Source organism: Salmo trutta, chromosome 12 (genome assembly GCF_901001165.1).
Source record: "Salmo trutta chromosome 12, fSalTru1.1, whole genome shotgun sequence".
NCBI classification, from domain to species: domain Eukaryota; kingdom Metazoa; phylum Chordata; class Actinopteri; order Salmoniformes; family Salmonidae; genus Salmo; species Salmo trutta.
Genome location: NC_042968.1, coordinates 68,139,120 through 68,154,949, shown reverse-complemented (window position 1 = coordinate 68,154,949; position 15,830 = coordinate 68,139,120). Strand labels below are relative to the sequence as shown.

Below are 15,830 nucleotides of genomic sequence, written 5' to 3'. Positions count from 1 at the left end.
GTAAAAGCTGGATTTTCTCATAATATCCCTTGTGTCCTCCTGTTTCACAAAGGAAACAGGGTAATGAGTTAATGTCAACATCATTTTATAAAAAATCAATCTCCAACTTTCTCCTGATTCTCACTTAGTGTTGTGTTGTGTAATTCACCAGGGTGTGCTGCTGTAGGGTTCTTTTGTACATGGTCTCAAACTCTTCTATCACCTTCTTTAGGTCCACCTCAGAGCGGCTCAGCAGCACCCTGATCAGAGTTTCATCACACGTACCGTAGCCCTGGAGAGGAGTTTTATGTCTTTATATTTCTTTACCAAATACACCATCTAATACAGGTAAGCACCAACGCACACACGCATGAACACACACACACACACACACACACACACACACACACACACACACACACACACACACACACACACACACACACACACACACACACACACAGAAGAAGAAAGCAGGCTTGCAGCAGACACTATACTACACTATCATACATATCAGTTGAATATAAATCACAGAAATAGAGTACAATGTGTCAATCATGATAGTGGAGATGATCTCACCAATGTCTATGAGGCAGTCCTCAATCTTCAGCTCCAGGTCGAGTGCTTTGGGCAAAGCCACATCACTGAAATCAGAATACTTCTGGAATGCTAGGAGATAAAAATATACATTGATTCATTCATGATTAAGCACAGAGTCTTGAGAATCTTTCTTTCTGTGTGTCCGTTTTATGTGTGACCTGTTTGTGTGTGGTTACATTACACCTGTTTGTCTGGGTGTGTTTGGATCTCTGTTGTGTGTTGGAACCTATGTAGTGATTTTGTACCTGGCTATTTTGGAGACTCTGCAGGCCTTCTGTGTGTTTGTGTGTGTTTGTACTCATTAATATGCCTTACCTTTGGCAAGCTGTGGGAATCCTGCTGCGGGAATGTCAATGAAGACGGCGACATCAGTCCCTTTGGTATTCTCTCCTGCCTCAAAGAGAGCCTAGGAAACAATTGTACCCCATTAGAGACTGACTATGTGCCCAGACATTATCATGGAGTTATATTATTGCATCAACTATGGTGTTAAAGGTTGTGATGAGCGCAATCCCACCCTTGCACCATTTTTGGCAAGATCGATGTCCACGTCACTGTCTTCACTCCTGTCAGCCTTTAGAAGGGCCAGAATTGCTGGGGTGAAGTTTCCACTGGTCTCACATTTAATGACCTTGTCCAAGTCCTTCTGGTATTCTGTAGAAGAAAGCGAGAGAGACATTTATAACACTTCAATACATCCTTACACTCGACCTTGAAATGAACACATATTCACACTATCCATGAAGGTCCTCTTGATCTGACGAATCTCCTCGTTTGACCTTGATGCCAGAATTTCAACCAGAATATCCTAATTTGTGCCCAAACGCTATTGAACAAAACAAGAACAATATCGAATAGCAATTGAGCATAGACCTGTCCTACAGTACATGATAATATCCTGAATGTTTCACAATGCAATGCTCACAATACTTTTCATATGATTCTCTTCTCATTTGTTTAAATACATTTGACCATCACTTAATCCGATTGCGCTTAATGGTTAATCACTTAACTGTTTGGTAAACCAATATATTTTAACTGGATAGTCTACTATATATGGATTTTGAGAACTACGGAAATTAAATGTGTGTTTGTAAAGTATAAACATCTAAATGACATGTATGATACATAATAACCATTGATTTCACATAGTGGTAACCACAATTGGTCACCAAATAAAAGGGTGTGTGTGAACATTTGCAATTTCTTTCAACATGGAGCAGGAAAGACAGCAAGGGAGGAAGAAATCAAAGAGCTCGTAGACAAGGGCCCCGTCAAAGAGGTCAAATAGGTGGGCATGGGCCCCGTCAAAGAGGTGGGTATCAGAGAGAGGTAGGCAGACGGCAGGGAACTTGTGTCTAAAGTCAAGGCCATTGTCGTTGACCATGTGGTAAACAGAGGCCTTACCATGGCAGAGGCTGCCAGATTAATTCACCCCAATCTGAAAAGATCAACCGTCAATTCGATCATGAGAACATTTTGCCAAGAAAACCAGTAAGTCTGCAGAATATGCACTCTGCTTTATCATTACATTTACAGTAAATGACATTACAGTAAATTACATACAGTAAAAAAAACATGTTTGTGTTCTTACAGTATGATCTATTGACAGTATACACTGTTCTACCCTCAGAATTGACAGAAGACCCTGTGGTCGTGTGCTGACCAACCAGCAGGAGTGGGCAGTGGTGGAAATGGTGAGAGCCAGCAATGACATATGGCTGTTCAAAATTAAGCAGGCCATTGAGGAGACCGATGGCACCTTTACCAATGTGGCATCCACCAGCTTAACAACAATCATCTGCCTTTCGAAGAGGCACCAGGTATCTATGAAACACATTTACCTTGTGCCTTTTGCGAGAAACAACAACTGGGTGAAACAACTGCGGGCCGAGTACGTTCAGGTACAGCACTATATTGTAAGGTTCTGTATTTATTTTCTTAGTCAACCTTGTGTTCTGTATCTTTGTGTTCTTGAACATAGCCCTGTTTCTTTGTGTTCTTGAACGGAGCCCTGTCTTTAATTTTTGCTCATTGATTTCACCTGTGTTAGTTACTCACCTGGTCTCATCAGCTCCTTATTTAGTTCAGTTCATTCTGTTTGTGCTTTTGTGAGGGATTGTTCGTTTTGACTCTGCTAAGCCTTTTCCTAGCTCGTTTGTGAGAATCAGTTATAGCCTTCAGTCCTAGGTTTGATTCACCTGCCTGTTTGCCTACCTGTGTATGACCATTGCCTGGCTGTGACCACGATTCCTGAAAACATCTGCTGTGATCTGCGCGTGAATCTACACCTTTTTCTCCCTGAGTATTCACTACATGTATACCGTATTACTGTTACTATTTGATGTACACGTTACTTCACAATATCATATTGGAACTATACTGTAAAAATTACTAACAAATATATTTAGAGGGTGATAGTGCTTGATGCTGCTGTGAATTATCACAAGTATATATTTGAAGCGGGCTTTAACCTGGCCAAAACTCGGCACCTCATCGGCCAATGGGCAACCGTCCAAGTGCCTGGACAACGTGGGGGAAACATCTCCATGTGCGCAGCTATCTCTGAAGATGATGTGGTAGAACGTAGGTCATTACTTGGATCCTACAACGCCGCACACTTCATTGTTTCTCAATGAAATTGAGCAGGACTGTCAAGGTGGAGGGGTCACCGACGACATTGTGTGGGACAATTTCAGGTTCCACCATGCAGAGGGGGTTCAGGCATGGTTTTGGGGCCCATCCCCGATATGTGACCCTGTTCCTGCCCCCATACTCTTCTGTCCTCAACCCTATTAAGGATTTTATTTTTTTTCAGCATGGATAATCACCATCCCCAGGAGCTTGCCACCTTCCTTCTGGCAATAGACAAGGCTTATGACAACATCAATGCAGACCAACGTCAAGCTTGGATTCGCCAAGTCAAAAGGTTTTTTCCGCGATGCATGAACAATGAGATTCACAGTGATGTGAATGATAATGTATGGCCAAATGCTCAAGACAGGCTTGATGCAAATGAATGCGTGCTAAATTAATTTAAATTTCATTTAAACACGTAACGGATGAACATTGGATGAACTGGTAGTTAAAATGACTAAATTGAAAATATAGAATGGTTTAATCACCAAAACACAACAAATGTTCTCATTACATTTCACAATAAACTTATATTTTTAATCAATGGTTGTGTGGTGAGATGTTTACAATCTAAATGACTGCACAAGGACAAGTTTTGAATGAAAGACTGGCTGTGTTACAAGTGTGCCTAGTTTGGAGTTTTGTACTAAGAGTTGTACAAATATACCAAAAAACTGTATCGTTGTTTACCTTAGTAGCTTGTCTGATCTGGTGGGCATCAAATTAGTCAGGGGTCATCAGCAGGGCCAAAACCACATCCTTCAGTGCTGAATTCAGGTCATCAGTCAGAGCCTGAAACAAGTTAGAGGGGATGAGATGTGTAAGGGGCAGTTAGGAGTGGGGATTGGCTGAGGGGACAATGTTGTGACTCATATGCCCAGAAGACTGCTCATAGACTATTTTGATTTGTTGTTTCTGCCCATTGCTCCTCTTCACCAGAACTGTCGTAGTCACATCCTCATCCACTCCTGTAGAGGCGATATTGATAATAAAAACGCAACAAAACCGACTGAGTGAATAGTTGAAGGATAAAACATTCAAATTAAATAGAAATAGAAGCCCATTGGACAGAAACTGAATCAACATTGTTTCCACATAATTTGAACCAAAAAATGTAAGGTGATTATTGTATCGATGTGAATGTGGAATTTGTCATTGATTTCACGTTGAATTCATGTTAGTTGACAACGCAACCAAATGTAAATCAAAATCGGACGATGAACTGACGTCTGTGCCCAGCGGGAGGGGGGGCTTGGAGGTTGGAGTATTCTGATACATGGTGTTCTTACATTTGGCTTCAATGGCTTTCTCAAGAGCTGCTGCATCGCCACTAGCACTTAAGTGTGGATATTGGGCTACTGTTCCATAATATACAGGCTTTAATTTACCAAACATTTGTGAGGTGACTTCCATCTTTCCAGGTGTTATGTCTGTTTCCATCTCTACAGCTGATGCGACTGTTTCCATCTTTACAGCTCGGAATTTAGTTGTATCTGGGAAAAGAATTCCTGTAAGTACAGTGTAACAGGTGTTGTAATTACTGATTGTTACACTGTACTTATCTCAATCAACTTAACCCTATCACTAGTCCTTAACCTAATCCTAAGTAATAGCAGTATAATTACAGTGTACTTGTTACACTGTACTAACTGGAATAAGTACACAATAAGGGCAACTGTAATGTAAAGTGGTACCAACAATTTCATAAACAGAATTATAATTAAAGCTTCAATTCGTAACTTTTTTTGTGACTTGACCAAATTCACATAGAAATATGAGTTATAGATATGTTATTCTCATTGAAAGCAAGTCTAAGAAGCGGTAGATCAGCTGAAAATACAATATTTTGGGTTCTGGAAAATATATTTTGCAGATGGTACAATGACTATCTACACTGTACTTGCTTGTTTTGTCACATAACCTGAAATTAGGCAAACTATTAGAATTTTAGCAACCAGGAAATGGTGGAACGATTTCTGCATAGTGCACCTTTAAAGAGAATGAGCACAAGTGCATCAATAATTCTTATACGTTCCTTATGGTCACAAGGCCGCAGAGCCAGACGGATTACCAGGACGTTGGTCAGCATGCGCTGACCAATTGGCAAGTGTCTTCCCTGACATTTTCAACCTCTCCCTGTCCGAGTCTGTAATGCCAACATGTTTTAAGCAGACCACCATAGTCCCTGTGCCCAAGAACACTAAGGTAACCTGCCTAAATGACTACAGACCCATAGCACTCACATCTGTAGCCATGAAGTGCGTTGAAAGACTGGTCACGTCTCACATCAACACTATTATCCCAGAAACCCTAGACCCACTCCAATTTGCATACCGCCCTAACATATCCACAGATGATGCACTCTATTGCACTCCACACTGCCCTTTTCCACCTGGACAAAAGGAACACCTATGTGAGAATGCTATTCATTGACTACAGCTCAGTGTTCAACACCATAGTGCCCTCAAAGCTCATCAATAAGCTAAGGACCCTGGGACTAAACACCTCTCTTTGCAACTGGATCCTGGACTTCCTGACGGGCTGCCACCAGGTGGTAAGGGTAGGTAACAACACATCCGCCATGCTGATCCTCAACACAGGGGAGGTCAGAGACCTGGCCGTGTGGTGCCAGGACAACAACCTCTCCCTCAACGTGATCAAGACAAAGGAGATGATTGTGGACTACAGAAAAAGGAGGACTGAGCACGCCCCCATTCTCATCGACGGGGCTGTAGTGGAGCAGATTGAGAGCTTCGAGTTCCTTAGTGTCCACATCACCAACAAACTAACATGATCCAAGCACACCAAGACAGTCATGAATAGCACACAACAAAACCTATTCCCCCTCAGGAGACTGAAAAGATTTGGCATGGGTCTTCAGATCCTCAAAAGGTTCTACAGCTGCACCATCGAGAGCATCCTGACTGGTTGCATCACTGCCTGGTATGGCAACTGCTCGGCCTCCAGCCACAAGGCACTACAGAGGGTAATGCGTACGGCCCAGTACATGGGGCAAAGCTTCCTGCCATCCAGGACCTCTATACCAGGCGGTGTCATGCACCCAAAAATTGTCAAAGACTCCAGCCACCCTTTTTGTTTGTTTAAAAAAAAGTACAAAAAATGTAAGTGCATTGTTGGTTAGAGGCTTGTAAGTAAGCATTTCACTGTAAGGTCTACACCGGTTGTATACGGCGCATGTGACTAATACAATTTAATTTGCTTTGAATGTTAGAAAATCTCACCTGTTCACCTGAAGAGATTGTCCTGAGCCGCAGTTGTCTTGATTGTGTTGTTCACTACTCAACAACACACCTTGCAGTGTCTCCACCATTCACTTCTCAAACCCCTCAGAGCCTGACAACATTTTATCCCTCAAGCGAACCTTGTTCAACCACAACAGATTTAGCATACTAGTGCCTCTGTTAAAGATTACAGTAAGAAGCAGAAATGCTGCAAATCAGTGGTTATGTAGTGGGTTTGATTGCGGTGATGTCTGATGTTCTCCTCCAACACAATAAAAGTGATGAGCATTTCACGACATACCATGAAGACGTGTTGTGTTAACAAAATGTTACGTCAAAGTCAGATTCATTGAGTGAAATACAAAGCCAGTAGGCATGTACAGTATGTGAATAAAAGGTTGAAATGTGTTTTCCCAAAGCGTTCCAAACACAACCGTTCCAAATCTGTTATTCCAAACCGTTTCAAACACGAGGCAAACTCAATAAAGACACAATAGCAGTTGAATAATTGTATATCTCTTTATACACTGAGTGTACAAAACATTAAGAACACCTTCCTAATATTGAGTTGCCCCCCTACACATGGATGCTGGCCCATGTTGTCTCCAATGCTTGTTGTCTCCAATGCTACCCACAGTTGTGTCAAGTTGGCTGGATGTCCTTTGGGTGGTGGACCATTCTTGATACACACAGGAAACTGTTGAGAGTGAAAAACCCAGCAGAAAAACCCAGTTCTTGACACAAACCAGTGCGCCTGGCACCTACTACCATACCCCATTCAAAGGCACTTAAATCTTTTGTCTTACCCATTCAACATCTGAGTGGCACACATACACAATCCATGTCTCAACTGACTCAAGTCTTAAAAATCCTTCTTCAACCTGTCTTCTCCCCTTCATCTACACTGATTGAAGTGGATTGAACAAGTGACATCAATAAAGGATCATAGCTTTCACCTGGATTCACCTGGTCAGTCTATGTCATGGAAAGAGCAAGTGTCCTTCATGTTTTGTACACTCAGTGTACAGTCCCCAACCTAATCCAAAACGTGAATTTGTTCTTAAGCAATTAGTAGCTCAAATCCAACACTTTCTTGTACAATTCAATACATTTGCAAATTCTTTAGTTAAACAATTGTTAGATTTATAAAAAATCTTGACTTTTATTTTTCTTCTGGGTGCTAGCGTCTTGGAGGTGGCTGTCCTCTCCCCCGTCCCTGCCCTGGTCCCCCTCCTGGCCCCTGCTGACCATTTCCAGGCAGAGGTCCAGGCCCCCGGGGACCCGGTGGGCGGGTCACTGCGCCTCGAGCGTTGGGATTTGGTGATGACAGGGACACGTCTTTCTGCAGGTTCACATCCTTGCCTGCAGTTCCTGGCCTCACCTTTGTAGACTTTCCACCTTGTTCTGCTTTATTGTCTGGTCAGGGAAGACATAGGGGGGAGTGCATTGCTTCAAAGTCTAAACAAGTACAACCATATTTTTGCTCATGCAACCTGGACGTACCATAGTAAATCCAGGACACTCCATTTAGTATGATATGTTATGTTTCGTATGGTATGTATTCATTTGTGGATGTCTATCATACATTTCGTATGATATGTTACGAATTACAACTTGCACATTGTACAATATGTTACGAATTTGCTAAACTTATGATATGATACGAATTCCAATTTGTTGTGGCTAACATTATCTAGGTGGCTAGGTGGTTACCGCTAACGTTGTCTAGGTGGCTAGCGTTAGCTATGGTTTAAGGGTTAAGGTAAGGGTAGGAGTTAAGTTAAAGGGTTAAGGTTAGGGAAATGGCTAGCTAACATGCTAAGTAGTTGCAAAGTAGACAACAGTTGTAAGTAGTTGCAAAGTTGCTAAAATGCTAAATTTGTCCGTGATGAGATTCGAACACGGAACCTTTGGGTTGCTAGATGTTTGCATTATAAACCTACCCATCCACCCCAACCAACCAACCAACCAACCACCCTATTTTTGTTTTTGCCTTAAGTAACTTTCTGTTTATGTAACCACACCAAACAGAACATATCATATTAATTTGAGTTTCCCCGGAGTTACGTTTACCATGTTACGTCTAGTCTATGAGACCAGGCGGGCTCATGATATCGTTGATTTCAGCCATATTTAACATCAGGTCAAACAAGATCACCTGTGTTGCACTATCGGAGCTAAGGTTTCATACACATTTGAAGTGAAGGTATGATGCTCACCTCCACCTGTCTCTGGTGGGGGAGCTGGGGGCAAGAGAGAGCGGTTGGGGAGCAGGTCCTCCAGGTCCTTCATGACCTGGTCTGTGCTTTCAGTGTTGTTCCTCCTGTTCTTCTCCTCATCTCTTGCCTAAAGAATGACAGAGTGTGTGTGTGTGTGTGTGTGTGTGAGAGTGATAGATGAAAGATAGATATATACATGTAGATAGATAGATGATAACGAGCAAGAGCAAGTGAATATTATTTAAATACCGGTCAAAAGTTTTAGAACACCTACTCATTAAAGTTTTTATTTTATTTTATTTTTTTACTATTTTCTACATTGTAGAATAATAGTGAAGACATCAAAACTATAAAACTGTTGGAAAAGCATTCCAGGTGAAGCTGGTTGAGAGAATGCCAAGAGTGTGCAAAGCTATCATCAAGGCAAAGGGTGGCTATTTGAAGAATTTCAAATATAAAATATATTTTGATTTCTTTAACACTTTTTGGTGACTACATGATTCCATATGTGTTATTGCATAGTTTTGATGTCTTCACTATTATTCTACAATGTAGGAAATAGTAAAAAAAATAAAGACCATTGAATGAGTAGGTGTTTGTCACGTTCGCTGGAATAATGAATGTCGGACCAAGGTGCAGCGAATGTCGAGTTCCACATTATTTACTAGAAAGTGAAACTTAGCAACGACAAAAACAAATAAACAATAAACTAATAACGAACCGTGACTAACAGAGAATGCTACGTGCACTAACTCAAAATACAATATCCCATAAACACAGGTGGGAAAAACAGCTACTTAAATATGATCCCCAATTAGAGACAACGATTACCAGCTGCCTCTAATTGGGAATCATACAAAACACCAACATAGAAAATCAAACCTAGAACCACACATAGAAATAAATAAACTAGATCAACCCCCCAGTCACACCCTGACCTACTCTACCATAGAAAATAAGAGCTCTCTATGGTCAGGACATAACAGTGTTCTAACACTTTTGACCGGTAGTGTATATATTAACCACATAACATTTATAAGTGAGACTGAATTAATTTGAAAAACCGTCAGACTAACCATCTGCATCTTCTTCTTCAGCTCCGCGTTGGCATGTTGGTACGCCTCAGATACCGAGTTCAGATAGTAGATAGCCAGTCTGTGGGGAAGTACATATCCATCTGTTTACAAATGTAGATATGTAGTATCCTAATAGATATCTATATATATATATATATACATATATATATATATATAATGTGTGTGTATATATGTATATATATATATATATATATATATGTGTGTGTGTGTGTGTGTGTGTGTGTGTGTGTGTGTGTGTGTGTGTGGCTATATACTTTTCTACTCACACCATCAGTAGCACAGCTGGTATAATGAGGCCAGGGTTGGCTGCGTAGCCCATCAGTGTTCCCAGAAAGGCAGGCAGGTCCAGGTCTATCGTCTCCATGATGACATCAAACATCTTGGCCTTCCCACTGTGGAGATCACAGAATGTGTGTCTGTATTTGTGTTTTTTTTTTTTGTGAGTATGTAGCTACAGGTATGTGTCCTTACATATTGTATATTGTTTGTCTGTGTTTATGTGTAGAGATGTGAGTGCATTTGCAGGGATTCTCCTCTGTGAATGTGTATGTCCTACAGAACAGTAAACATGCATGTGTGTATGTGTGTTACCTGAATGGCCCACAGTCAAAGGAGGGTGGCAAAGTCATGATGGTGTAGACCACAGGTAGTAGACTGAGAAAGAGGATGAGAAGGAGGAGGCCCATGTAGAAGTTGTTGGATTTGGAGGCTTTGAAGACCCTCTCATGGGGCACATTAGTGGCCATTACGGCCCAGCACTGGTAGTACATGGAGGAGAGGAGACGCAGGACGTTTATCCCCACCAGCCCTGGAGCATAGAATGCACCCATCCTGAAAGACCCACACACACACACACACACACACACACACACACACACACACACACACACACACACAGACACAGACACATACACATACACATACACACACACACACACACACACACACACACACACACACACACACACACACACAGGGTGTCAGCGAAGGGAATATGGAATATTATACAACCAGAATAGAAATATCTCTTACCAGATCATTCCTTGGTTGAAGACCAGACCAAGAACGTTGCCACTGATGTCAAACTCTCCATACGATGGCTACAGAGGGAGAGAAAATCCATATCACAAACAGTGGTTCAAACTTCTGCCTGGCAACAAAAATGTAGACCTCTAGAACATCCCCGCCAGTAGACAAGATAAGACATTTGTAACAATGACCAGTGGAGCACGTACATATGTGGCTTCGAGGTCCCAGCACCAGCAGTAGTTGAGGAACCTGACAATGACAGCCCGCGCAAAGTCACCAATCAGGATGGTCAGGTAGGTCACCTGGATGTCTGACACGGTCAGCTTCACAAACTCCTGTCACATGATGAACATCACAGACAGGGCTTCACAAAGGTACATTGCATACAACAGAAACAATGACCATATCACACCAGAGATGAGGATATCAGTAAGGTGTCAGTACTATGCCGACGGCGGTCTCCCAGCATGGCCCCCTGATGACATCAGAGGGGTCCATGGGGGGCGGGGTGGTGTCCGTGTCATTGTTGTAGAGGGTGAAGTTAGCGTAGTATTCCTTCTGGGCCCAGATGGACGCATTCCTAATGGACACCTCCTCCTCAAGCTGAGTAGAAGGAAGGAAGCCATCGAGTCACAGGTCATCCATTACAATGCACTACCCATTCATCCCAATGACAATGCATCTCTCAGAGGAACATCAGTCCTAAGTGTGAAACCAATCCCTCACTACAGGATGCACTGCGTTGTTTACAGAATATGTAACTCAACCGTCCCAGTATTAAACCTTATCCTTCTCGTTGACGCTTTCTTATTATCCCAAAAAGGATCCTGTGATCCCGCTCTCAATGTAGATTTAAGATGAACAAGAAGGAGGTAACGTCTGGTAGTGGCCTAAAGTAGTGTGAGGCAGCCTTACTGTACCTTGTTGTTGACCTCATCGAACAGGGCAAACAGGAAAGTGTAGAGGTTTCCCAGAAAGAGGGCAAAGATGCGCCCCAGCTGCCATTTGAGGGCGATCCGGGGATGGTACTCCTCCAGCTCAGCGATGGTCTCAAACAGGGGAGGACACACCAGGCCCAACAGGGACATGATGAGCTCCAACTACACAGTGGGACAATGGGAGGAATCATACCATCTCTCCACTACACCACCACTTTACACAACACCATATGATCAAACATATTTCGGTGATGAACTAGAGAGGGAAGTTTGTTGAGTCATTAATGAATGAGATAATAAAAAATGCTACACTGTTATGACATAATATCACTATAATTTATTCCAAATAGAAACGGATTCCATTGGTTTCAAAGGATGTACTTGGCATCAACACCGTTCTCCAAGCATTACCTCGTTTTTCTCGTACCAGCTCAGGTCGTCCCTGTTGGCAAATTCCTGGGACCTCTTCACCACAAAGAAGATGAGGTAGCCACTTCCTCCCAGGCAGCAGATGATCATGAAGTTGGCCAGCACACGCAGGAACCTCCTCAGGTGGATGTTCTCATCCTTTTGGTTCTCCTGCTCATCCACGATGGACTCCTGCACTCAGTCAGACAGAAAGACACGTAGCTTATGGGCCACTAACATGTTTAAGTGGTGCTGTGTAGTTAGTGGGAAATAATATATGTAATTATACTGGATTGAATACAGTAACAAATACTCAGAAGAACATCATTCAAAAGATCAGACATTGTGATGAAGTTGCTAAAATAGTACACACGTCTCCATGGTTACCTTGAAGCTGGTGGTGATGGAGGCGTACTTGTTGTCAGCCGTCTCGGCGTTGCCGATGAGGTAATCCCAGCTGGTGAACATCTTCCAGGCAAAGGTGAACTCCCCATCATCTCCATCCCCTCCTCCCACGTCAGCATTCTTAGCCATTCTATCAAAACATACATGAACCACAGTGGCGAAGTAACAAGGCCGTCATCCATTTTCAGATCAAACAAAATTATTTATATTCATTTGTTTATTTTGATCCCCATTAGCTTTCGCAGAAGCAGCAGCTACTCTTCCTGGGGTCTATCTTGATGTGTTAAGCTGTGTTTGACGTATGTGTGACATGGGATCATATTTTATGGGTGGGGGATTGGGTGGTGACTCACGTTCGTATCACCACCATCAGGCTGTAGCCAAAAGTCCCCACTCCTACCATGAGGTAAGACAGTGGGAGGCGGAACTTCAGCAGCCCAATGGTCCTCTGGTTGTTGTAGTAACCATAGAAGAGGACTGAGTATTTGCAATACCCCTGAGAGAGAAAGAAGTGACCGCAAGTGATGAACTGCGCTCTTCTAGTGTACCGATAAACGGTGTCTTCTGATCTTCACGGGTGTCTACAGACCCATACTGATCATTTAAATAGTACAATATGAAATATCCTCACATCATATGAGCCTGAACTCTTTGACATGGTAATATTTGATAGGCTTTCATGCAGAGTAAATAGAGGGTAGCCTATCTCGACTGCATGTTTTAACCCACGTTGAAGTCCATGAGGACAGAGTAGTCTTGAGCAGTGGGCTGCTCAGCTCTGGGCACTGTCTTTCTGGGAATGGATCCATACGGAAGTCCCATCAGAACCTGGAGCCATAAAACATTTAAATAATGATTGATAGACTGCTAGAGTATACATTAGAGTTGTATCTATGTGTTAAAACTCTTTGTGAGGCGGTTTTACCTCTGGGATCACAACCAGTCCGAAGGTTAAGCCAAAGAGGACCATGTTCATGCCATACATCCAGCGCAGGAAGATGAAGTAGGAAGCAACTGAGGACCCAAAGTGACCTGAGAGGAGAGAAGTGACCTATAGGGTTTCTTCACTAGGTTGTAGCACTCAGCTGTCATTCAACTGGCCTTTGACAATCAGCTCAGTATATTACTTTATCTTGTGTTGTGACCTGTGTTCAGGAATATTTTCAGTATTTTGGTGTTTCTAAGGTACGGAATATCAGGTAACTAACTCACTTTCAACCTCTTTTATCTTTCGTTCCCATGGTATGCAAGTCGTTTTGAAATTTTCAAAATCTCTTTGGAATTTGATCCATTTCTGGCGAAAAAGAAAGGCAATCATTATTATAGCCTTGCATTTTGACAACCACAAAAAGCTAAGTGGCAGAAAAGCATATATTGTGCTCATGGTTCCATACCTTCGTCATCATGACTTTATAGGCATAAAACTTCCTGCCTTTTCCTTTTCCCAGAGCCCCTTCAAATTTATCCACAAATTCTTGACATTCTCTGAGAACAAATCATAAGGTTAGCAACAGAACAGCTACAGTCAAGCTCAAATAAATTTATAAAATTAACAAAATAGGAAAAGAATCCTGACAGGAGGTGTAGAACAAACTTTAAAATGGGGTAAAAAAACACAGCTATGATCAATGAATAGAGCTAATTATTATCTGAAAGTGTATCTCAACTTCATCCTGACAGCATATGTAATTTTTCCAGTAGCCTATGCGAGTGCAATCAGTCAACTCGTTCATTACTTCAGATGTACCAGCCTCCTCTTCATTCGCCAGGGCTTGTTCCTCATAATAGCTATGACCTTCTTCTTCTCCTCCACCTCCTCCTTCAGTCGTTCCATCTCTCCCTCTGACATGGACTCTTCCTCTGAGTCTGTGTTAGAGTCTGTGTCTGAGCTGGGAGTTAGATAGAAGATAGAGGAAGTTAGACAGAGTGGAACAGAGAGAGCGGAAGACAGATTGTTAGGAGAGAGCGATCAAAGGGAAAGAGAGGTTAGTGATGGAGAGAGACAGAGAGAGAGAGATAGTTGGAAGATGGTTAGAAAGGATGTCCCTCTATTTCTCTTGGTGCAAGGGTAGCAAATATTGTATAATACAGTTCAATAAGGTATTTGACCCATTATTTCGATTCCTGTGCTGTTTAGTACTACGTTTAGAATCTTGGGCCCTGACTTCCACTCAAGATACCTGCTCTCTTTCTTCTTCTTCTTCTTCTTCTTGTCCTTCTCGTCTTCCTTCTCCTTTCCTTTGCCCTTCCCTTTGGCATCTCCTTTCTTATCTTTGGTCTCCTCTTCTTTCCCCTTCTTTCCCGTGGCTCCCTTCTTGTTTCTCTTGTTCCCCTTCTCCTCCTCGCTGTCCTCGTCATTGTCCTGGGCCTTTCCTCCTTTCTTTTTGTTAGCTGCTCCTTTATTTGCTGCTCTTCCTTGTCTTCTCTTGGGGGTGTCATCCTCACTTTCATCGTCGGTGTCACGTGACTTAGCAGCCTTCTTATTGGCTCCTCTGCGGTTTCTGGGGGCCTCCTCTTCCTCCTCGTCCTCATCATCCTCATCGGCTGGCTTTTTGCCCCTGCCGCGGGCTCCTCCTCTGCCAGCTGCCGGTCTTCTGTTCCCTCTCCTTCGACTGGTGTCATCTGTATATATATATATACATACACACACACACACACATACACACACACACACACACACACACACACACACACACACACACAAGAATGTATGCGCGAGAACACACACACACAATAGCTCAACACATGCAAAAATATACACTTTTAGTACAATGTAAAAAAACACACTAGTACAGATAGAGCTGAAGCTTTTTAAATATCAGGTCATTCTAACAACCGGTGTAAGTAGCTGTCCTCCTTCTTCACAGAGAAAGACACCACTATAAGCTCTGTTTTATACGGGTCAGGTGAGAACTCATCTCCGCTTACCCTCACTGTCACTCACGTCCCCATCGATCTCGATTCCAACTGAATGACAACGCAAACAAATAAATGTCCACCACTCATTCAAACATCTCTAAAATGGCCCAGCATGAATCTATAAAGGAATTTTGCATTTGCATCTCATATAAAGTCTTCATATCACCTCAAAGCCAGAGCATAAAAACATTAACAACTGAGATTCGGAATCCCAACTCACCATCCTCAATCTTCGCCGCCACATCACTCTTCCTAGGCATGGCGGTTGGCGTGAGATATTCTCTGAAGGTACTGGGACTTTAACTGGACTGAATGCACCAACCCCTCCCCAGGTACACAGAGCCAGAGCTCTACTGG

General features: G+C 42.6%; 1 protein-coding gene and 1 pseudogene across 1 annotated transcript; both read right to left on the bottom strand.

The window, feature by feature from the left end:
- Window positions 1-124: 124 nt before the first annotated feature.
- LOC115202604 (annexin A1-like) lies at window positions 125-4,629 on the bottom strand (annotated as a pseudogene).
- Window positions 4,630-7,451: 2,822 nt separating this feature from the next.
- Window positions 7,452-15,777, bottom strand: tmc2a (transmembrane channel-like 2a). Its single transcript, XM_029766700.1, has 20 exons — window positions 15,694-15,777; window positions 15,483-15,521; window positions 14,735-15,176; window positions 14,291-14,443; window positions 13,949-14,039; window positions 13,767-13,848; window positions 13,480-13,586; window positions 13,284-13,382; window positions 12,908-13,050; window positions 12,537-12,684; window positions 12,153-12,341; window positions 11,724-11,903; window positions 11,248-11,406; window positions 11,010-11,138; window positions 10,807-10,874; window positions 10,366-10,605; window positions 10,041-10,166; window positions 9,754-9,832; window positions 8,684-8,804; window positions 7,452-7,874 (listed from the first exon to the last, which is right to left on the bottom strand). The coding sequence occupies exons 1-20, from the start codon at window positions 15,731-15,733 to the stop codon at window positions 7,639-7,641; spliced, it is 2,871 nt and encodes a 956-aa protein (XP_029622560.1). The 5' UTR covers window positions 15,734-15,777; the 3' UTR covers window positions 7,452-7,638.
- Window positions 15,778-15,830: the final 53 nt, after the last annotated feature.

Bases quoted from the DNA above. Each gene is read 5' to 3' on its own strand.
- tmc2a (XM_029766700.1), bottom strand. From the start codon at position 15,733: ATGCCTAGGAAGAGTGATGTGGCGGCGAAGATTGAGGATG. The intron at 12,342-12,536 runs GTAACCATGGAG...GACTGAGTGCAG, and splicing joins CCATCACCACCAGCTTCAAG to GAGTCCATCGTGGATGAGCA. The intron at 7,875-8,683 runs GTGGAGGTGAGC...TTCCCTGACCAG, and splicing joins AGCTCCCCCACCAGAGACAG to ACAATAAAGCAGAACAAGGT.